The sequence below is a fragment of the Aspergillus candidus genome (assembly GCF_002847045.1).
Source record: "Aspergillus candidus strain CBS 102.13 unplaced genomic scaffold BDW47scaffold_8, whole genome shotgun sequence".
NCBI classification, from domain to species: domain Eukaryota; kingdom Fungi; phylum Ascomycota; class Eurotiomycetes; order Eurotiales; family Aspergillaceae; genus Aspergillus; species Aspergillus candidus.
In genome coordinates, this window is record NW_020194013.1 from 267,594 (window position 1) to 287,733 (window position 20,140).

General features: G+C 53.3%; 8 protein-coding genes across 8 annotated transcripts; 4 read left to right on the top strand and 4 right to left on the bottom strand.

Moving 5' to 3' along the window:
- Positions 1-410: 410 nt before the first annotated feature.
- BDW47DRAFT_88418 (RNA polymerase II mediator complex subunit MED27 domain-containing protein) lies at positions 411-1,979 on the top strand. Its single transcript, XM_024820118.1, has 2 exons — positions 411-1,597; positions 1,645-1,979. The coding sequence occupies exons 1-2, from the start codon at positions 593-595 to the stop codon at positions 1,807-1,809; spliced, it is 1,170 nt and encodes a 389-aa protein (XP_024674507.1). The 5' UTR covers positions 411-592; the 3' UTR covers positions 1,810-1,979.
- BDW47DRAFT_88419 (uncharacterized protein) lies at positions 1,980-3,060 on the bottom strand. The gene has a single exon (XM_024820119.1). It carries the CDS (start codon positions 2,834-2,836, stop codon positions 2,150-2,152), a length of 687 nt encoding a protein of 228 aa, XP_024674508.1. The 5' UTR covers positions 2,837-3,060; the 3' UTR covers positions 1,980-2,149.
- A 1,414-nt stretch (positions 3,061-4,474) lies between these two features.
- Positions 4,475-5,476, bottom strand: BDW47DRAFT_123515 (uncharacterized protein; the record flags this gene model as incomplete). Its single annotated transcript, XM_024816069.1, has 3 exons — positions 4,475-4,611; positions 4,669-5,322; positions 5,374-5,476. The coding sequence occupies 3 exons, from the start codon at positions 5,474-5,476 to the stop codon at positions 4,475-4,477; spliced, it is 894 nt and encodes a 297-aa protein (XP_024674509.1).
- An 851-nt stretch (positions 5,477-6,327) lies between these two features.
- On the bottom strand, positions 6,328-7,935 carry BDW47DRAFT_101220 (uncharacterized protein). The gene is made up of 3 exons (XM_024811607.1): positions 7,027-7,935; positions 6,823-6,927; positions 6,328-6,761 (listed from the first exon to the last, which is right to left on the bottom strand). The coding sequence occupies exons 1-3, from the start codon at positions 7,328-7,330 to the stop codon at positions 6,643-6,645; spliced, it is 528 nt and encodes a 175-aa protein (XP_024674510.1). The 5' UTR covers positions 7,331-7,935; the 3' UTR covers positions 6,328-6,642.
- Positions 7,936-10,653: 2,718 nt separating this feature from the next.
- On the top strand, positions 10,654-14,131 carry BDW47DRAFT_88458 (putative protein kinase Yak1). The gene is made up of 8 exons (XM_024820120.1): positions 10,654-11,367; positions 11,440-11,711; positions 11,764-11,963; positions 12,029-12,188; positions 12,244-12,503; positions 12,569-12,688; positions 12,774-13,132; positions 13,188-14,131. Exons 1-8 carry the CDS (start codon positions 10,830-10,832, stop codon positions 13,952-13,954), a joined length of 2,676 nt encoding a protein of 891 aa, XP_024674511.1. The 5' UTR covers positions 10,654-10,829; the 3' UTR covers positions 13,955-14,131.
- On the top strand, positions 14,132-14,880 carry BDW47DRAFT_88459 (uncharacterized protein). Its single transcript, XM_024820121.1, has one exon. It carries the CDS (start codon positions 14,309-14,311, stop codon positions 14,774-14,776), a length of 468 nt encoding a protein of 155 aa, XP_024674512.1. The 5' UTR covers positions 14,132-14,308; the 3' UTR covers positions 14,777-14,880.
- A 611-nt stretch (positions 14,881-15,491) lies between these two features.
- nip1 (translation initiation factor eIF3 core subunit c) lies at positions 15,492-18,415 on the top strand. Its single transcript, XM_024820122.1, has 2 exons — positions 15,492-16,017; positions 16,096-18,415. The coding sequence occupies exons 1-2, from the start codon at positions 15,678-15,680 to the stop codon at positions 18,333-18,335; spliced, it is 2,580 nt and encodes an 859-aa protein (XP_024674513.1). The 5' UTR covers positions 15,492-15,677; the 3' UTR covers positions 18,336-18,415.
- Positions 18,416-19,039: 624 nt separating this feature from the next.
- Positions 19,040-20,049, bottom strand: BDW47DRAFT_88499 (ESCRT-II subunit protein SNF8). Its single transcript, XM_024820123.1, has 2 exons — positions 19,526-20,049; positions 19,040-19,443 (listed from the first exon to the last, which is right to left on the bottom strand). Exons 1-2 carry the CDS (start codon positions 19,999-20,001, stop codon positions 19,131-19,133), a joined length of 789 nt encoding a protein of 262 aa, XP_024674514.1. The 5' UTR covers positions 20,002-20,049; the 3' UTR covers positions 19,040-19,130.
- Positions 20,050-20,140: the final 91 nt, after the last annotated feature.

A 20,140-nucleotide genomic window follows, 5' to 3' on the forward strand; every position in this document is an offset into this window, starting at 1 on the left:
GATGATGATGACTACTATCTAAATACTCCCATGAGACTCTCACTGTATCAATAGATCGTATAAACACACTTGTTTCCAACATTTCAGGATTAGAGACGTATCTAGATCTTCGTGTTAGCTCGCTGTATATCTCTAGGCAGCACTTTCAGTTCTTTCAGTCCTGCACTAGCAGAGGACACGATTTGGTGGTATCACTCATGTAGTCAGCCAGAATTGACCCCAAGAACGACGCCGTAAAAGCAGGATAACCACCTAGTTCCCAATTGTTTCCATGAAGCTATACCGACCAGACGCTAGTCCATTCGTGGCAGACAGGCGGAAACATCCGGCAGAATGCCGTCACAAGTCCAGCCTTCGAGATCACAACGATCGTCTTTCGTCCCTTGCGCATCAACAGCCACATTCCAACCCTTCCGTATAATCCCTCCCTCCCATCGACTCGATCCTGCCCCGATCGACTCGCTATTCCAGCCAAACTAATCCCTTCTCGTGGTCTCCATTCCTACTCCGGGCCATCCCTTCGCAAATCGCACGCTCATTGGACAATCCCGTCCCACTTCTCCCGGGACCGTTTCGTCTCTTTTGTCGCGACATGGCCGGTCCCTCCAAGTCGCCCAACAGGTTCCCCTCGGTGTCTGTCGTCGTTCCCAAGATGGAGATGCCCCTGAAGCAGCCCCCTACGCCGTCTCAGCCTAAGGGTACTGTCCCCAAGGCAGCCGCTCCTCCGCAAACCCAAGCCATCCCGCCCCACAACCACCCGTCCGCCGTCGCAACCGCTCCTCCAAATGGCATGGCGACTCCCATCTCAGCACCGCAGGTTGCACCTCAACCGGGAAACATGTCTGCCCCGGCCGATACACCAATAAGCGAGACCGCGCTCCGCGATTCCGAAATGCAGCTCGTCTCGTCTCTCGCCAAACTCCAGAAACTCGAGACCAGCATCCACCAGCTTCGCGACCTGCTGCCCGATCGTCTGCTGGACCCGTTACTTCCCATCCTCAATCCCAGGGTGCTGAAAGAACGCGCCCTTCCCAAGTCGCCGCAGGCACTGCTCCAACAGCTCTCACAAACGGCGCGGGCTGGCGTCGCGGAGGTCAATGATCTCGGGGCGACGTGGCGCGGAGACGAGATGAAGCCCGTGTGGGATCGGGTTCAGGGCAATATCAGAGAGAATGGTGGGCAGCTGCTGCAGCCGACGGGAATGTGGGAGCGGGATTACAATGTTTTGCTCGAGGAGCTGGAGGCCGAGGAGAAAGAGAGGAGGGAGCAGCAAGCCCGGGAGGAGGAGGAGGCGGAGCGGTCGAGGATCCAGACGATGGAAGGCGGGTGGAAGGCAGTCGTGGACGCGTTTGTTCAGCGGCGGACTCCGGGCGTCAAAGCATTGGTTAGCCAGGAACGGACCGCCGTGGAGGTTGTGCTTGTCAAGGCTGGGATGGCCTTCTCTGTGCGTCCGGCGGACGGGAGTGATGGGAGTGGGGTGCCTGATTGGGAGGTCGAAAGTAAGAGCAAGTCTCAGCCGGCTGTGACGAAGCTGGAGAGTGCCGTGGCGGACTGTTTGAATGCTTGTCCGCGCCGGTGGGATCTGGCGTATTTGTTGGTGGGTAGGACTTCACCGTCTTGGTAAACTCTGGCTAACGGGATTAGGACCTGATCTCTTCATACTCCGATATCAAGCAGCGGCCCTGCGTCAAATGCGGCCAGGTGATGGACCAGTCCGCACGCCTGCCGACTATCCGCCAACCACAGCAGACTCAATCCGATGGACAGACAAATACAGCCTGGGAGGCATATCATCCGAATTGTATCTGACCAAGTTTATTCGAAACGACAGACGATAATAGCACCAAATATACGAACCTACATCAATAAGCAAAAAAGCGACCAAAGTACCGCATAAGCGCTGTCTATCAATTCCCATCCACCGCATCGTGATAACGCAAAGCCGGATACTCCCTACCACGACAACCCTCGTACCTCTCCGGAACGGCATGTCTTTCGTCCCTTAGCCACCAGAAGAGTATCCACCAAAGAAACCCAAGAAATCGACCAATGTACCGCATAAGCGCTGTCCCTCCATTCCCGTCCACCGCATCATGGTATCCCACAGCCGGATACTCCCTATCATGACGATCCTCATCCCTCTGCGGAACTACACTACCTGTCTCACGTCCCTTGTCGATCTGGAGAGACTCCACCCGAGAAACCCGAACCATCCACCAGGAACGGCCCGCACAAGCGCTGTCCCTGCATTCTCATCCGCCGCGTCATGATAACACACAGCCGGGTACTCCCTTCCATGACGATCCTCATCCCTCTCCGGGACTACCTGTCTTTCGTCCCTTGCCCCGCTGGAGGGTGTACTCCAGAGAAAGCCAAACCAGCCCCTCTCTTCTTCTTCTTCCTCCTCTCCTTCTTTGTCATGCTCTTCCCCATTCTCTTCTCCATGCTCTTCTTTAATATCGCCTTCACCACCAGTACCATCGCAATCCTCAGCCCCCGACCAACTCCCCACATCAGGACCGTCATCCCTCCGTTTCAAACGGTCACTCCTCTCTTCCGGAAGACCCAACACCCGGCTGTTGATGGGTCCACGGTACCTCGACCGAGTCGCATCTCTCCGGCCATCCCGACTAGGAGTGCTCTTTTTCTTTGTCGATTCATCGCCCCCGGCGCGTCGCGTCCTAGAGGCAGAGGCAGATTTCCCCCCAATTCGACCGACTTGAATATCCGGGCCCTGGTTTGCAAACACTTCGTAGACTCGCTGGAGCGGGCTCCACTCGAACAGCCTTTCTAGCTTTGGGGTTTTGTCCCAGATCAAACCCCAATTTTCGCTCATCTCTCGCTGGTGTGGTGGTTGTTGATGGTAGATGTAGGGTCATGCGTTTGATAGGCGTGTTAGACGGAGCTTGGAAAGATAATGAGAATGTGGATAGTACTTTGCTTGGAATGGAGAAAGATGGCTGAAAGGCATGTACAGTGTATTTATGTCTGGATATACTGGGATATCTATAGTTTACTATCCATCCATCCATCTGATGGTAAACACAAGGTTTATTCACCTGCCTACATTGTGTATACATAACATACATGTTTGCTATGTATAACCTACATTTGTGTATACAAGTCTTTCTTGGCGGCTTTACCTTCAGATGAGACAGTATGTCGATTGACAGTACTTGCCTGCCCAGCACAAGACAAGAGAAACATATAGATAGATATAGAGAGAGATAGATGGTGAATGGCATTGACAGACCCTGTACGAACAGCATTCAAACAATCAGATAATAACCGTCTATTGATTTAGCGCCGTTGATAGATTTCTCTTTCTCTCAGTAGGCATCTCCGCCAAGCAACGATGTATGGTAAAATATTTGTCAATGTTGGATATCAAGACCCTACCCCCCGCCAATTGGTGTTCTTGGTCAAATGGCCAAACCAAAAAGACATGCTAACGGTAAAGACGTGAGTAGTCTGAATGAGGGAGTCAGATAATGTCTGAGGCTATTTGCCTGATACCTCTTGACTATACTTAGTTTACGGATCTAGAAAGAGATGGCATAGCCATAGAGAAACAGGTACCTACAGACATCGGCTTCTTTATGTACCTTTAGAGCTTTAATTGTATGTTCATTGACATAGTCGACAGAATCTACCGAGAGTATATTGCACTATTAGCTTGTCGGAATCGAAGAAGGACCCCAATTAGAATAGTGCAATGTATACTGTTTGCTGTACTCTGGAGATGAGATTCATATCCTTGTGATAGTCATATTGATAAGAAGACTGGGGATAGCTTAACTATTAGTTCCTTGCTGTTGGGCTGGAAAGTTTGTTTTTATATTATGTTAACACTCTCCTATCTTTGGAACTAGCTTGAAATTATATGGAAATTTAAGTTCTCCCCCCTTCTCTCTATCTTTTGTTGGAGACTGGGAGGGTGGATTCTAAGTGAGATGGTTTGATAGACTACGGAGTAGTTGGGTTGTCTTTGATGAAGTCATTATTGTACTTGTTGACCTGTATATAATAGACTGCTTGTTGAGTCAGTACTGAGTGTCTGGGGAAAAAACCATTGAAGTGGACGTGTACGATGGACTGGAAGTCTCATAGTTCGATGCTGTCTTTGATCAATTTGATTGCGCCTATTTCAATCTGCATCTGTGATCATGTATATATGGTGAGGTCCATTGATGTATATGGAGATCCACAATGGAACATATTATAAACATATAACAACGATTAAATACACGTAGAAAAAAAGAAATAAGAAAGATTATTTGCTAGACCCGCTATGATTGCTTGAAGAAACACTGTCAATCACGGTCCAAATTCAGTCAAACGCCGTCCCAAACCAACCTAATTACTGATCGTTCTCATGATAGCTCAAACAAGTTTCGCTCGAAATGCAAGTGTGTCGCGGTATTGTACCGGCGGGGTAGATGAAGGGGAAATAAATGCTTGTTGTGGGACAGAATCAAGTGGCGAAGACGCCAAAGTCCCCTGCGAACCAGGTGAAGGTGGTGAGGGTGATGGCTGCCATGCCGACGGCGAATTTCAGGGCGGTTCGTTCGGTGTCGGAGAGGGCGCCGTTGCAGGTTGCGCAGACGTGTTCTATTCTTGTCAGTATATCCTTTCATCTGGTTACAGCGGGAAAATAGAAGAACCCACCATTGATCGGGGTGTAGGACTGCGGCAGATACATCCCGAAGTTGTAGCCGATCTGCGAGCCCAGATGTCCGGCCTTGGCCGTGTCGCCAGGCTCCCCATCTATGTCGTAGACGAACAAGGTGTAGGTTGCGGTCAACAGCGGCACCGTGGCATTGGCCTGGTACTTCTTGGTGTCCCAGACGACCTTGCCCGTCTCCTCCACGCTCATGTTGCCCGAGATGGTGTAGGTGGCGCTGTTCAGACTGCAGGACGCAACGACGTTGACGGCGGACGGCGTGACCGAGAGCGAGGTGTAGTTCCACACGAACGTCACATGGTCGCCCACCTTGTAGTAAGTCGTGGCGCGGTTGTCGGGCGTCAGCATGGAGACACCGCCCGCAGGCATGCGGGGGTCGACCGAGGTGGATTTGGGCTTCTTGTCCTTGTCGGTCTTGGAGGGCTTGTCGTCCTTGTCGTCTTTGTCTTCCTTGTCGGTAGGGGTGGGCTTATCGTCCTTGTCGGTAGCAGTGCTCTTCTCCGTGTCTGTGGTGGTCGCATCCTTGTCGGTCTTATCGGCGCTGGATGTCGACTCGTCGTCCTTGTCGGAGCCGGTCTCCTTGGGCTGATCGGCCGTCGGGGTGGCTTCTGCTTCGGCCTTGTCTGCTCCGGTTTCTTCTGTATGGGTATCAGCAATGGAACGGTTTCAAAGCATGGGTGGATACGAACCGGCTCGCGCATACAGCACTTCGGCGCCTGGTCCCGACGAGGCGGAGACAATTCCTACCACGAACAGGAAGCACAGGAGCGAAAGAAAAACAAAGGACCGCATGTTAATGGCTGCCTCCGGTAAGGAGAAGACAAAAATCAGATGTTGTAATGGCCGGGGAAGATGTCCCGAATGGATCGATGGCGATCCTTGGACCCTTATTCTTATGAACAGCGGGTCGGCGATGAACCTGTCGAGATCGATAAATCCAAAGTAATGTCGTGTCGAGTCGAAATTTCCCGGTTGAATGTCAAATCTCTCAGCGAGCGGAAAAGAGACCAAAACTGGCAGACCAGGACCCTTTTCGAGTGGGTGAGCGAAACGCCGATCGGGTGATCCAGCGAACGACCGAATGTGGGGGGGAGTAAACAAAGCGAGCGACTAGCGAACAGGTCCGACGAGATGAAGTCGTCAGTGAAAAGAGGGAGAAACAGACGACACTGAAGACAGGCAGAGAACAGACAGCAGACAGACAGACAGACAGACAGACGATCGAAGAACAAGTCAGGGAAAAGGAAGAGGAAGAAAAAGACCGGAGTGATTGATGGTCGACAGGTGAGACGAGGTCTAGCCCCTTTTGGGCATCGCTGTGAGACATTCTCGATCACGGTCTATTTTTGGCCTCAGTCCATTTCCTTCTTCTCTCTTGCCTGAGTCGGAGTACTTGAGATACTTGAGATACTTGGAATACTCTAGAGTTACATCTATCTATCCTCCTCTTAATGGTTATGTTGGGGTTCCATCTTATCCTTTGCCTGTCATGCCCTGGATCCCTTCACGACGATCACGGATGGATCCCCGGTCGCTTAGCCTTTTTAGCAGATCTTATTGGCAATGAACCTGCGCCAGCAAACATGAAAGAATAATAGAGGGAAAAGGGTATGCACATCTTCCCAGTATGTATCGTTTTTATTCTCTTTTGTATGGTATTTTCTTTTGTATGGCATTCTCTCTTGTATGGTATTCTCTTTTGTATAGGATTCTATTTTGTATGGTGATTATTTTTGGTTGAATCCAATTATCAAATCATAACCATAACCATAACTATAATCAAAAAGTTATATCGAACTATCGGCCCGTTCGCGTGTCAACCAAATTCAATCCAATCCAGTCATCAATCTCGTCACGTATCATTCATTACCATTTACGAACTATAATAGACATCTCCCCGTCCACGATTCACTTCTCGCCACACGCGTCACGACTCCCGGTGGCAAGATCCCGGCAGCCTACTCGGAGAGGTACTCCACCTTCAAGTCGACCTTGGTACAGCTACTCGGGAGAGCAGTAGCTTCCTTGAAGCGGTAGAGGTAGAACAGCTGGGGCTCGTTGTGATACCAGTCGCATACTGTACATGTTTTGTCAGTTTGACCTTTTGGCTGTAATGGACAAAGTGAAAAGTTACTCACCCAGCCACCCGCCAAAACCTTGCTTCTCCGACCATTTCAAGTTGTCCCCGTCAATGGAGAAGGCGCCCGACCCGTATCCCGTGTTGATTTCGACGGGTTCCCACGCTGGAAAATGTTAGTTCCATCTCTTCGAATATACCATGTTCACAATATTGGACGAAACGGAAAATAAAGTTTGAAATAGCAAGATCCGGAGGAACGTACAGCCATAATTATTCGCCCCCCGCATAGTGATACCCCAAGGGAAAGGAGTATCAAAAGCGAACTGGACGTTCGTGCTATTGAGGAAAGCCGGTTTGGCCGTGTCCAAGTCGGCCGTCAGGCCGGCATCGTTGAGGCCCGCGCCCGTGTGATAGCCATACACGTAGAGTCCGTCATGGTCCTGGTTGGATGCGCCCGAGGTCTTCAGGTGAAATAACTTGGGGTCATCGTTGCTCCCTCGGGCTGAAAGAACGGGGTTGGCCGCCACGGCGGACACCAATAAGACGAGCGAGGAGAGGAGCTTCATGGTTGAAGTTGTTTTGGGTGGTGGATGTAAATGTAATTGCGAAGGAGGGGAAGTTTGATCTGGGAAGACTTTTGCAGTGAAAAGCCACCCGAACGAGAGAATGACCCCTAGGCTGCGTGCAGGAACGAAAAGTGTTGCAAAGATGCCGATGCGGATGGGAAGAACCGGGTCCACCTATTTATGGAGGTTGCAGTACGGAGTAGTAGATCTACTGAACTCCTCTCTCGCCACCCTGCTAAATACCGCTGCAGGGCTAATTCTCCTTCAGGGCAAGTGGCAAGTGGGATGCGAAACTCCTGCCTCTCAGATATTGCCATCCAGGGACTGTCCACTGGTTCGACTCGGGAGCTCCGAGATCATCGGTTGCTGGGGTTGGGTTGTGGGGAATGAAGGTACCTCACCTCTACCAGGCAAGGGTGGTTGGTACTCCTCGGTAGGATATAAGTGTTTTTGAGACATGCATCCTCGTTGGCCGTGGACTGGAATATCTGCAAATTCACATACATCTTAACCCAGAGCGTGCAGCTTAGCAGCCTCGCGTTCTTACAGCTCATGCTTGATCTAAGAGATAGACACTTCAGGACAATCATGTGGCACAATCTCACTCAACGGGGGAGGCTGCGAACTATGGTTCCCACAAATCAGAAGCTTGGCGATCATTGTACACCAATTGTCGCTTGAAAGTCCATGGGAGGATAAACCTTCCAAGGCTCTTGGTTCCCTGTTTTGGCATGATCTCGAAGCCTCATGTTCAATACGAGAGATGAGTCTCGCACGAGTCAGGTTGGCCAGTGTGGCGTATCTGCCTGGTATCTTCTGGCGTTGATGCTACAGTTGATACTACAATTGTTACTGAACATGCACCCTTGCTGCTATAGCCAAAGAGAGCTCTATGATACTTGACGTCATGCTCCCCGGTTCCATCCATTGTATCTCCCTACCTTACATCACCCGTACTCGCCACTTCCGCGGGACACGCCTTGACTGGCTCGTGGAGAGTCGCTCAAGTGTGGAAATGGTGCGGACATCTGGAGACACGGCTGGCAAGTGGAACATGGCCCTGGGGAAAGGGCCCAGAATGTGTATCCCGCGAGCCGGTGAATATCTCGGTTGGACGGCAGTAGGGATTGGATCCTACTGGGTCTTTCAAACCATTGAGGGTTCAATATGGAGATGGTCCAGAACTATTCGGGTCATTGGTCCTGTCAACGTATTGTGGTGCCCATGTTGCCCGATTCGACCTATCCCTTATCTCAGTCGCATATCGTTGGGGCAACACTCGATTTAATATTCCCATTACTGTAGAGGATAAACGTCCATTGATCCTAGGCTCTAGACTAGGCTCTTAAGTGTCGAGAATCCCCTGGCCTCTAGAAGGCTGACCCGGATACCCGTGCTGGGCCCGTCAAACTTGAACAGACCTGCCAGATTTATAGGTCGACTCACTCTAAGGATTTTTGGAGTAAGCAGATAGAGGAACAGCTGATGATCGTAAGATGGCAGAAAAGAACTGAGGCGGAACGTCTTCCCGACTCAGGCTAGACTTGGCTATTAGTCACTCTCAACCTCAGCTTTCCTCCATTTCTTCTTTCAGATTGTGACTACTATTGGCATGAACCCCGGGGTACTCTCATGGTGAGGTACGACGCGCTTACAGGTCGCGGAACGATGTGATCTTCCGTTCTTTGATTGCATTGGCTTGGCGTCTTGGGTCTCACGATGGCCGTCAGGTACGGATACGTATCCTCTAGAATCGACCGAGTATAGTTCCATGTCTATCGGGGCCCTAACTTCCTGTTTGGATTTTTAGTTTGCTCCGCTCTGTGTATTAGCTTCTTGATCAGAGTAGCAATCTCTCTCCCAGGACCCAGGGCCACTTGCCCTGGGGTGATCCAAATGGTGCGCACTGCAGATACAGGGATGGGCGAAATCCGCCCGCAATACACAATACTATTGCGGGTTTTCCGCTGGTCAAAAGTCTCATGCGTTACGGGGGAAGGTGACTATTTTTTTTTCTTCCTCACTGGGAGACTGGAGCGAGATTAGCTTCTGCGGTGGCGGGTGACGACTCCACTGCTGGGGCAGATCCTCCCGGAGGTTGGCCAAGAGCAAGCAGGATGTGCCCAGTCTTAGGCAGGTATTATTGCCAGAAACCCAATACCATGAATTACCTCCTTGTTGATGTCCAGATCAATTGTAACTGGAGTTGTAACTTTAGAGATTGGGAGTGGGAGTGTGACATTGGGTGCTGTACAAGGAATCAGAGGGAAGAAATGGAGCTTGGAATTGGCCGTCGTGCTCACTGCTCTCTCCCCCTCTACGGAGTACTCCGCCGTCATTGATTGAGCTGGCCATTCGTCATTGGACCTCGATCGGAATTGCGATCAATTCCTTGGGAGGAGGCGGGGGAGAATATCACCATTCGCCCCTTGGTACCCTTGGGGGCCATGTATGATAATATGAAATATGATCCTTTCTACTCCGTACTCCGTAGTCCTACCAATTTACCACATTTTCCCTCGTCCCTGGTCATACCAGTGGTGAGATCAGCGGGTTAGAGACCTAATCTAAAACCGCATATCGTGGACCCTGCTGGTCGACTGGGTACGACCCCAAGTCCAACCCAACCTTGCCCCAGCCTCAGGCGTAAGTAGTAAGTACCGTGTACTCCGTTATGTACTGAGTTCACACAGGTTGCAAAGTACCCTGTACAAGACAGATACACCCCGATTACTGAGGCATCCGTCATCTCCACACCAAACTTCATCTTTCTCTTTCTCTCACTTCTCTCTCTCTCTCTCTTCTCCTTCCTCTCTTTCCCCCCACCATCTCCTCCAGTTTCAATCAACCCACTTTCTCATGATCCGGGTTTCTCTTTCTCCTTCACTTTTCCTTCTCCCGTCCCTCTGAGTTCTTCTGTCTGGAATTTCCCCGGTTTCTCTGGGGGTTCCAACAGTAGGCACTCCATCTGTTTCCCCCTCGTGTCAGCTGCCCGCATATTACCTGTTGGCATTGGTTGCGACCGCCCTGCGCCGTGCGTACACTGGCTGCCTCGCCCTTGACAACAACAACAACCCCGGTCAATCCACCTCCCCCTCTGCGGCTTTTCTTTTCTCTCCTTCTTTCTGTCTTTTTTTTTTCTTCCATTTTTCGCTTTCTTCCTCAATCACAATCCCGTTCGGATAATGAAGTGCGGCGCAGCTGGGAATTAATACCGATTCCTTTCGCCTCCCATACACCCACTTCCTCCCCCTCTCTCCCCTTTCCACACGTTACGGATTGCATCAGGATTCGCTCGAGGCCCGCTTGGTCTCCGCCTGATTGCGCTACGTGCGTCTACCGTCCCCGCTACCATCCAACACCACTTTTCCTTCCTCCCCTCCCGATCGCGGTGCATGTGCGCTGTCACCCACGACGGACGATCGCAGTCTTTTCTTTTCCCACTCCAACCACACTCGAGTTTTAAAACCGGTATCTGGACAGCGACCAAATCGCGGGGATGGACTCTCAGTGGCACCCCTACCAGGATCCCTTGATGGGGCGTCCTGCGCAATTCAATAACGTGCCCCCCAAATACGGTCAGCCGCAGCAACCATCCCAGCCGCCCGTGGGATACACCTACGAGCCCTTCCAGACCCCCGCCATGGCCTCCAAACCCCCTTCGCTCAGTTCCAGTTCCAAAACAATGTCCATGGCCTCGTCTCCAGCCGCGACCCCGCGTCACCGAGATTACGTGGCCGACACCGACGCCACGATGGAAGACGCCGACCCCTACAATCGGAGCAAGTATCCGACGAGACCCCATCATCAGAGTCGCCCGTCCGCTCAATATCTCCCCACGGAGGAATCGTCCGCCGCCCGTCGGTACTCTCCCATGAACGCTGTCCCACCTGCCGCCGTGCCCTACACTGTGAGCCCGGGCAAGTCGCAGAACGCTTATGCGTTTCCCCCCGTCTCGAACCCGTCTCAACCGTCCCGCCGGTCGCCCACCAGGACGAGTTATGCCTCCCCCCCGCTCGCCTATCAGTCGCCGCCCTGTGAGTTTGTTGCCCTGTGTATACCCTCCAGAACCGTCCCGTTCTTTTAAGCTAACCCGTTCTTGGGGACAGCGGGATCCCGGGCCCCACGACTTCCTCCGTTGCAACCGACAGAAATGAGTCCCGATCAGTTCTATCCGCAGTCGGCCAGTTCGCAACTCAGTACGCCGTTTGGTCATGATGGGCGATCGCCGCGCTCTGGATCCATCTCGAGCCCCCATCTACAACCTGGTCGAGGTCCGGTTCCGAAATTTCAGAAGGTCAAATCGGTTCAGGAACTCCATCCGCGCGTGCATGCGCAGCCGGCCTACCGGCGGGCGCACCCAGAAGGTGGTTTCATCAGCGTAAGTTTCCAAGAACGCTGGCGCTGCTGTGACCCTTCTAACCGTCCCACAGCCGCTTCAAGCGTTGACCTCGTATCTCCCGGCCACGTATCGCATCTGCAACCCTGGATTCAACTACGAGTCGTCCCGCAATCCGAGACGCGTTCTCACCAAACCCAGCAAAGGGGTCAAGAATGACGGTTATGACAACGAGGAGAGTGACTACATTTTGTACGTCAACGATATCTTGGGGAGTGAAGAAGCGGGCCACAAGTAAGTCCATCCCCCGTGTTTTTTCTTTAGTCCTACTGCTCTCAGTTCGCTGACGGTCGGACCAGAAATCGATATCTCATTCTGGATGTATTGGGCCAAGGGACCTTCGGTCAAGTCGTCAAATGTCAGAACCTCAAGACCCAAGAGGTAGTCGCGGTTAAAGTGATCAAAAACAAGACCGCCTATTTCAACCAAAGCATGATGGAAGTGTCGGTTCTAGACCTGGTCAGTTGCATCGTGATCCTGCCTTAACATACGCGTCTGGCTCACAATTCTGCAGCTTAACAACAAGTTCGACAAGAACGACGACCATCATCTCCTTCGGCTAAAGGATACCTTTATCCACCGACAGCACCTCTGTCTGTGTTTTGAATTGCTCAGCGTCAACCTTTACGAATTGATCAAGCAAAATCAGTTCCGAGGGTTGAGCACCACGCTCGTGCGGGTGTTTGCCCAGCAACTTTTGAACGCCCTAAGTCTCCTGAACAAGGCCCATCTGATCCACTGTGATCTCAAGCCCGAGAACATCCTTTTGAAAAAGTTCGTGTCTATTCTTATCTTTGTGTGGGTCTGCCAGCTAACCCGAAATCTTCTTTTCGCTGCAGTCTGGAGAGTCCCATTATCAAGGTCATCGATTTCGGATCGGCCTGCGACGAAAGGCAGACCGTCTATACGTATATACAGTCGCGATTCTACCGCTCGCCGGAGGTCCTGCTTGGTCTCCCGTACGTTTCTTCTCGCCTCTATCCCTCGCCTTAGCGGTCTTTCCACGGCCTATCAGACGGGATGCCTTCGGCTAACCTCGTCTAGTTATTCTTCCGCCATCGACATGTGGTCTCTCGGGTGCATTGTGGTCGAGCTTTTCCTCGGGTTGCCGCTATTCCCGGGATCGTCGGAGTACAACCAAGTGTGTCGGATCGTAGAGATGATGGGTCTCCCCCCAACGTGGATGCTCGAGATGGGCAAACAGTCCGGCGAGTTCTTCGAGAAAACCCAGGACGAGTTCGGTCGAAAGACCTATCGCCTGAAGAGTCTGGAACAGTATTCCCGGGAGCATAACACGAAGGAGCAACCGAGCAAGAAGTACTTCCAGGCGTCAACGCTGGAGGAAATCATCCGAAGTTACCCGATGCCCAGGAAGAACATGAAACCGGCAGAGATCGAGAGGGGTACGTTGTTTTCTCACCCATTCCACCGTGGATATCTGCTAATTATGTCGCTCAGAGCTCAACAACCGAGTGGCCTTCATCGATTTTGTCCGTGGCTTGCTGACCATCAATCCTCTGGAACGCTGGTCACCGCAGCAGGCCAAGCTGCATCCGTTCATCACGCAGCAAAAGTTCACAGGGCCCTTTGTGCCTCCGATGAATCTCAAGTACGCTTCGCTGCAGAAGACCATCCCTCCTGGGATCCAGCAGCAGCAGCAGGCAGAGGCCGCCAGCAAGCAGCGCGCGGCGCAGGCGGCCCATGCCCACACCGCAGCGCAGACTGCTTACTCCATGCAGATGAACCAGTTCCACTCGCCCGCCCACGCCCAGCCACCCCCCATGTACAATGGCATGTTCACGGGCCACCAACAAGGGGCTCCTCCGCCGTATCCTACCCAACCGCCTGGATATGGCCATCAGATGAACCTGATGCCGGGCCAGGTGCCTCAGCCGCAGTACGCGCCCTCCTCACAGAGCCTCTTTGCCCAAGCCACCACCCGGGCCGGTCGCCAACGGGCTTCGACCATGGACCCCCAGAACGGGGGGATCCCCCCGACCATTCAACGCGTCGCCAGCCACCTGGACCCCAACGCTCCCATCCGATTGCAACCGAGTCCCGCGTACTACCCACCGCCCCCGGATGGGTATGTGGACAGCAGCTCTGGCGGGCAGCGGCGCCGAGGCAGCCGTGCGGGTGGCACACGCAATCGGGACTTCATCCGAACCCTCGAAGACGGCGTTTTGGGAGGCGAAGGCTTTACGGGTCAGAACCAGTGGCATTAACAACGTGCAGATGGCCAGCTTCTTTTTTCTTTTCTTTTTGACGGCACCTGGCGGTCCACGGAATACATATATTATCCCCGTCCTCTTTGTACCGGGGGTAGGGGCCGTGCTCTGGGCGCTGTGATCCCCTAGGAAGTATAGCAGGTCCCGCCCCGGTTTGGTCCGAGCGGGTCTAGCCTGGGCCTCCCATCCCACACCCCAGATCCTTGCCTGCTCCCGTCACTCTCAGCAGTGTCCGGAACTTGGTGCCATGATGTGGTTCTCTGTTTCTTTTTCCAAGCACCTCTGGCACTCGCCGAACGTTTTGAGCGGATATGTATCGGACCCATAGAATCGTGTGTATGGAGAGGCCACATGGTTAGGCTGAAAGACGAGTTATACGGGTCTCGACCCCAGGGATGGGTGCATCAAGAATGGACGGACCGTATTTTGCTTTCTCGCCATTCCACATCCTTACTCCCGGCGGTATTTCGAGTGACAGTTTGGTACTGGATCCCGTTCGTCTGTTTTGCAGCATCGTTGATGGTCATTCCGATTAAACCTCGCCCCGTGGACGATCCTTCCGGAATGATGTATATGGCTGTCATTCGGCATAGCCAGGAGCACAGACTTGGAAAGATCTCAATTTATGTTCATTATTGTCGCATTGTCGTGTTGAATTTCATCTTCGCCTTACTGCTGTGTACACGGAAATGCGACGCTCTCTCTTCCTCTCCCGCTGCTGTTTTTCTTCTTCTCGTTTGCCTGCGATTTCTCCGCATCGGACAGCATTACCTCGTTTGGATATTCTCTATCCTACACTCAGACATAGCCAATGCATAGATATAAACCATCTCGCTCGATGTTTGGTTGCCATTGTAGTGTCATTGACGGTCGTTAATGGGCCGATCTTTGATATTTGATTCTTGGGGCAGGGATTGGAGAGCATAGTTCACCATTTTAGGTCAAGATTATAGTGTTACATATACGTGGGAGGGTTAATCATTCTGGTGAGTCGCGCGTTTATGTGGGTTCAATAGCCTGAGCTGGTAGATCAGCGGTGAGATGCTATAGAATATATATATCCAGGATAGCTTCTCATGGAAGACTACGTCGGCATTACGTGGGCATTACGTTCTCTGGGGTCTTGATCGAGTTGTAGAACCAATGCACAGACGTACTGTCTGTTACGACAGCCTTCACGAGCAATACGAACTATCCCAATGAAGATCCCCATACTCCATCCTGTCACGGTAGCAACGGAGTCCTGATAGTGGGGTCGTCTCGACTGATAGGGAGTCCTCTTCTCCTTTTCATCCTTCAACGGTTGGACGTATAGAATGATCAAACTAGAATCGTTACCAATACCCCCCTTCAAATCTTAAAAACCCTTCGTATTTGGATCAACAAGAAGTAGTAGCCAGTATGTATCAAGAGGAAGAGGACAAGCAATCCGAGGGCGATCCTCAGGCACCCACCTACCCGATCCAGTTAGACAACCGCTCGCTTAAATTTCGTGTGTGGTTTGCGGCGGCCCAACCTCAGCGGCTCCCGCAACCCTCACAAACGGGACTTTTTCTTTCTCCAGGCAATCACAAAGAGAGCGCCCCGACATCGACCACTTTTCGCCCTTGCTTACAGGGATTTGATCCGCTGTTTTTCACCACCCCCCCCCATATCCCTACGAATTTTTCTCCCCTAAAACTCGGCGACAAATCGAAGACGAAAATTTCAACCAGCCAACATGTCGCGTTTCTTCTACGGTGGCGGTAGCGACAGCGAGAGTAGCTCCTCCGGGGAGGAGGATGTCTATGATCATGACGAGGAGGAGAAGTCGTCTGATGAGGAGGAGTCCAGCGAGGAGGAGTCCTCGGAGGAGGGAGAGGAGTCTGACGAGGAGGAAGCCGGCAAAGGTGGAGCTGGCGCGTTCTTAAGGGATGTTTCGGAGAGTGAGGAGAGTGAGGATGAGGAGAAGGTTACGGTCGTGAAGAGTGCCAAGGATAAGCGGTTGGAGGAGCTCGAGAGTATTATCAAGTTGATTGAGAATGCTGAGAAGATTAATGATTGGGCTGTTATTTCCGGAGGTGTGTTTTCCCCCTTTATATATGTGGCTCGATCGAATGGTTGAGATATCGTGGTGGAATGTGCTGACTGGGTTGTAGAGTTCGACAAGCTCAACCGCCAAATCACCCGCGTTACTGGTCCTACTCCTCGCGTCTATGTCAAGGCTGTCGCCGATCTGGAGGATCTCGTCAACGAGACCGCCGCCAAGCAGAAGGCCTCCAACAAGAAGATGAACCAGAGCAACACCAAGGGTTTCAACGCCGTCAAGCAGCGGATCAAGAAGAACAACAAGGACTACGCCACCCAGATCGACAAGTACCGTGCCGATAAGGATGCCTACATGACCGCCGTCGAGGAGGAGGCTCGCCCCGTCGTCTCTGCTCCCCGCATCTCCAAGGTCGAGCGCGTCGAGGCCCCCGCTGCCTCCTTCGCCGACGACGATGGGTTCGCGACCGTCGGCCGTGGCGGCAAGACCCTCCAGTACACCCCGGAGAGCATCCTGAAGCACCTCCGTGTCATCCTGGAGTCCCGAGGCAAGAAGAACACCGACCGTCTGGAGCAGATCCGCACCATGGAGAAGCTCCTCGAGGTCTCGCAGACCCCCTACCAGCGCATCCGTGTCTACCTGACCCTCATCTCCACCCGCTTCGACCTCACCTCTTCTTCGTCCGCCAACTACATGAGCATCGACCAGTGGAAGGCCGCCCAGGGTGAAATCGGCGCCCTCTTGTCCGTCCTTGAGAACACCAAGGATTACATCGTAACCGAAGGTGCGGAGGAGTGGGAGGATGATGAGAGGCAGCCTCAGCCTACCGCCGAGCAGCCCGTGATCATCCCTGGCAGCATCGTCTCCTACGTCGAGCGACTGGATGACGAGCTCATCCGCTCTCTGCAGCAGATCGATCCTCACACCGCCGAGTACATCGAGCGCCTGAGCGACGAGAAGCAGCTGTACACCGCCCTGGTCCGTGCCCAGGCCTACATCGAGGGCCTCAACAAGTCCGACAAGAGCGACCCCCGACAGGACAGCCTGAACCGCGTGGTCATGCGCCGACTGGAGCACGTCTACTTCAAGCCCACGCAGGTCGTCAACATCCTCGAGGACGGCGCCTGGAAGGCTCTGCCCGAGCAGCTCAAGTCCGAGATCACCCCCCAGGCCCAGACCGCCGATGCCGCCCAGCTCGTGGAGACCCTGTGCAACTACCTGTTCCGCTTCAGCGACGGTATCATCCGCGCGCGCGCCATGCTCAGCCAGATCTACTTCGCTGCCCTGCACGACCACTACTACCGTGCCCGTGATCTGATGCTCATGTCCCACCTGACGGAGAACATCTCCAACTTCGACGTCACCACGCAGATCCTGTTCAACCGCACCCTGGTCCAGATCGGTCTCTGCGCCTTCCGCGCGGGCCTGATCTACGAGGCCCAGAACACCCTCGGCGAGGTCTGCGGCAGCGGCCGCCAGAAGGAGCTGCTCGCCCAGGGCATCATCCTCCAGCGCTACTCGACCGTGTCGCCCGAGCAGGAGCGCCTTGAGCGCCAGCGCCAGCTGCCCTTCCACATGCACATCAACCTCGAGCTGCTGGAGTGCATCTACCTCACCTCGAGCATGTTCATGGAGGTGCCGCTGATGGCCCAGACCTCGTCGGCCCCCGAGATGAAGCGCCGCGTCATCTCCAAGACCTTCCGCCGCATGCTCGACTACAACGAGCGCCAGGTGTTCACGGGCCCCGCCGAGAACACCCGCGACGGCGTCATCATGAGCGCCAAGCTCCTGGCCGCCGGTGACTGGAAGAAGGCCGCCGAGATGCTCAACTCCATCAAGATCTGGGATCTGATGCCGCAGCCCGAGAAGGTCAAGGAGATGCTGACCCAGCAGATCCAGGAGGAGGGCCTGCGCACGTACCTCTTCACCTACGCCCCCTTCTACGACAGCGTCTCTCTCCCCACCCTCTCCGGCATGTTCGAACTCCCCGAGAAGAAGATCCAGGCCATCATCAGCCGGATGATCTCGCACGAAGAGCTGTCCGCCGCCCTGGACCAGGTCAACGACGCCATCATCTTCCGCAAGGGTGTCGAGCTGTCGCGCCTGCAGTCCCAGATCGTCACCTTGGCCGACAAGTCCATGAACCTCCTGGAATCCAACGAGAAGACGCTCGAGCAGCGCACGCAAGGCATGACCAACGCGTTCCAGCGCGACCAGGGCGCCGGCGCCCGAGGCCGTGGGCGCGGGGGCCAGGGCCGCGGTGGTGCTCGCATCCCTGGTGGCCAGCATGGCCGTCGACCGGGTGGACAGCAATTCGGAGGTGGTGCATTGGGTGGAGCGATCAAGGCGTAAAAAAAAAAAGTGTAATCGCATTACATTCTCCTATTGCATTTTCCCTTTTTTTTTTTTCTCCCTCTTCACTTTGTCATGGTTATAATGGTTTTCTTTACTCTCTTCTAACTTTTTTTTTTTTTTTTACTCAATTTTTTCTGGAATCCAACTGCGTATGATCCCATGTGTATTTGCTCTTGTCCATTTTTGTTTAGGTGCATTGTTCACTGGCGGAGGACTATCGTCCATTCTTCGTCTTTTCTCTTTTCTTTCTATCTTCTTTCAATGGTTTCTTTTCATCATTTGCGTCCTCCCCGAATGTCTTTTATCACAGACTACAGATGAATCTTATGTTTGGAATGAATGAGTGAAATGAAGATTGCTGAGATGGGAGATGACCCAGCCAGTGCGTATTGTGTACGGAGCTGGCTGGCTTGGGATGGTTTAGTGTAGTAGGAGTGGGTATCAATAGAGTGCAGTTTTTCCAGTTCTTTCGCTTCGAGCGGCGCCGTAATCCGCCTTTTTGATACATCGAAAGCTTGAAGTGCCAATGGGCTTCGAGCAGCACATGTTGAGCAGTACCGGGGTCCTCCCCGGAAGGCTTGCTCGGCGCTTGCTTGTTTCCTGCAGCGCATTGACTAACTGAATAAGGCGCGGCCTGTCTCCGCAACCTAGCCATGCTTCCGCACCCACCGACAGGCCTCAGAGGACCGTAGGAATATATATATATATAGCAGGCAGGAAAAAACCCCACAACCCAAAATACAGACCGGGTCGAGACCAGACAGACATCTAAGTCCTCAAACCGACAGAGACTCACCCCATATCCCCCAAAAGATTCTGCGGCGACCAATACTCATTCTCTCCGCCTTGCGCATCAAGCCAGACGAGTCCATCCGCCAACAGATCATCGATGACAGTCTGCGCGCGCGCCTTCTCCCACTTCAGGTTCAGCTGCAGCATAGAGATGCTCACGTAGCCGAGGACTTGGATCGCCTCGAGAACGGTCGCCTGGTCGGTGTTGAGCTCTTTGGGGATCGACCGGATGTATTGCTTGTTTCCTACGGTTATGATGGTGAAGCCGGAGCCGAGGGGTTCGAGGGATTTGACGGCGCGGAGGACGTCGTCGCTGTTAGTTAAAAGTCTCTGTCAGCTGTGCGTTTCTTATCCCCCAGAAAAAGAGGAAAAGAGAGAGAAGACAGAGAACATACTCAGTAACCTCCAACCCACTCCCAATCGCCCTCCCCTTCCCCACCCTCTTCCGACACTCCTCCACCCCAATCAACCCCCCATTCTCACTCCTCGTGCTCAAACACAACTCCACAACCCGCACCGCAACCTCGAAGTAAAAATCATTCATGTCGCCGCCCATAATCTGCGTCCAGAAGCTGGCGCTCTCGCCGAGACCCTTGCGCGCGGTCTTGCCCTTGACGTTGCTGGCCGCCAGCGGGTCGACCCCGATTGTGTTGCACATGCGCGCGAACTCGGCGCGGAAGGTCGGGTTGGATTTGATGGTGGAGCTGTGCTCGAGTGCGAAGGTGTGGAGGAGAGATTGGAAGACGGAGAGCTGCGTTTGGAGGGAGGAGAGGTGTGTTGAGCGGAGGTTGGCGCCGTGGTTGGCGTAGGACTGGCTGGTTTGGGTGCGGTTGGCGAAGGCACCGAGGCCGACGCCGCGGCGGGAGGACATCTTCCGTATTGTTGGATTATGGGGACGTTTATCAGATGCGTGTCGAGAGGAAGAAAGAAGATAGATGGGTGGGATGGTTGGGCTGGACTATGATGCCATGCGGGCACATGGATACCTCAGGCGGTAAGGCAGGAAGAGT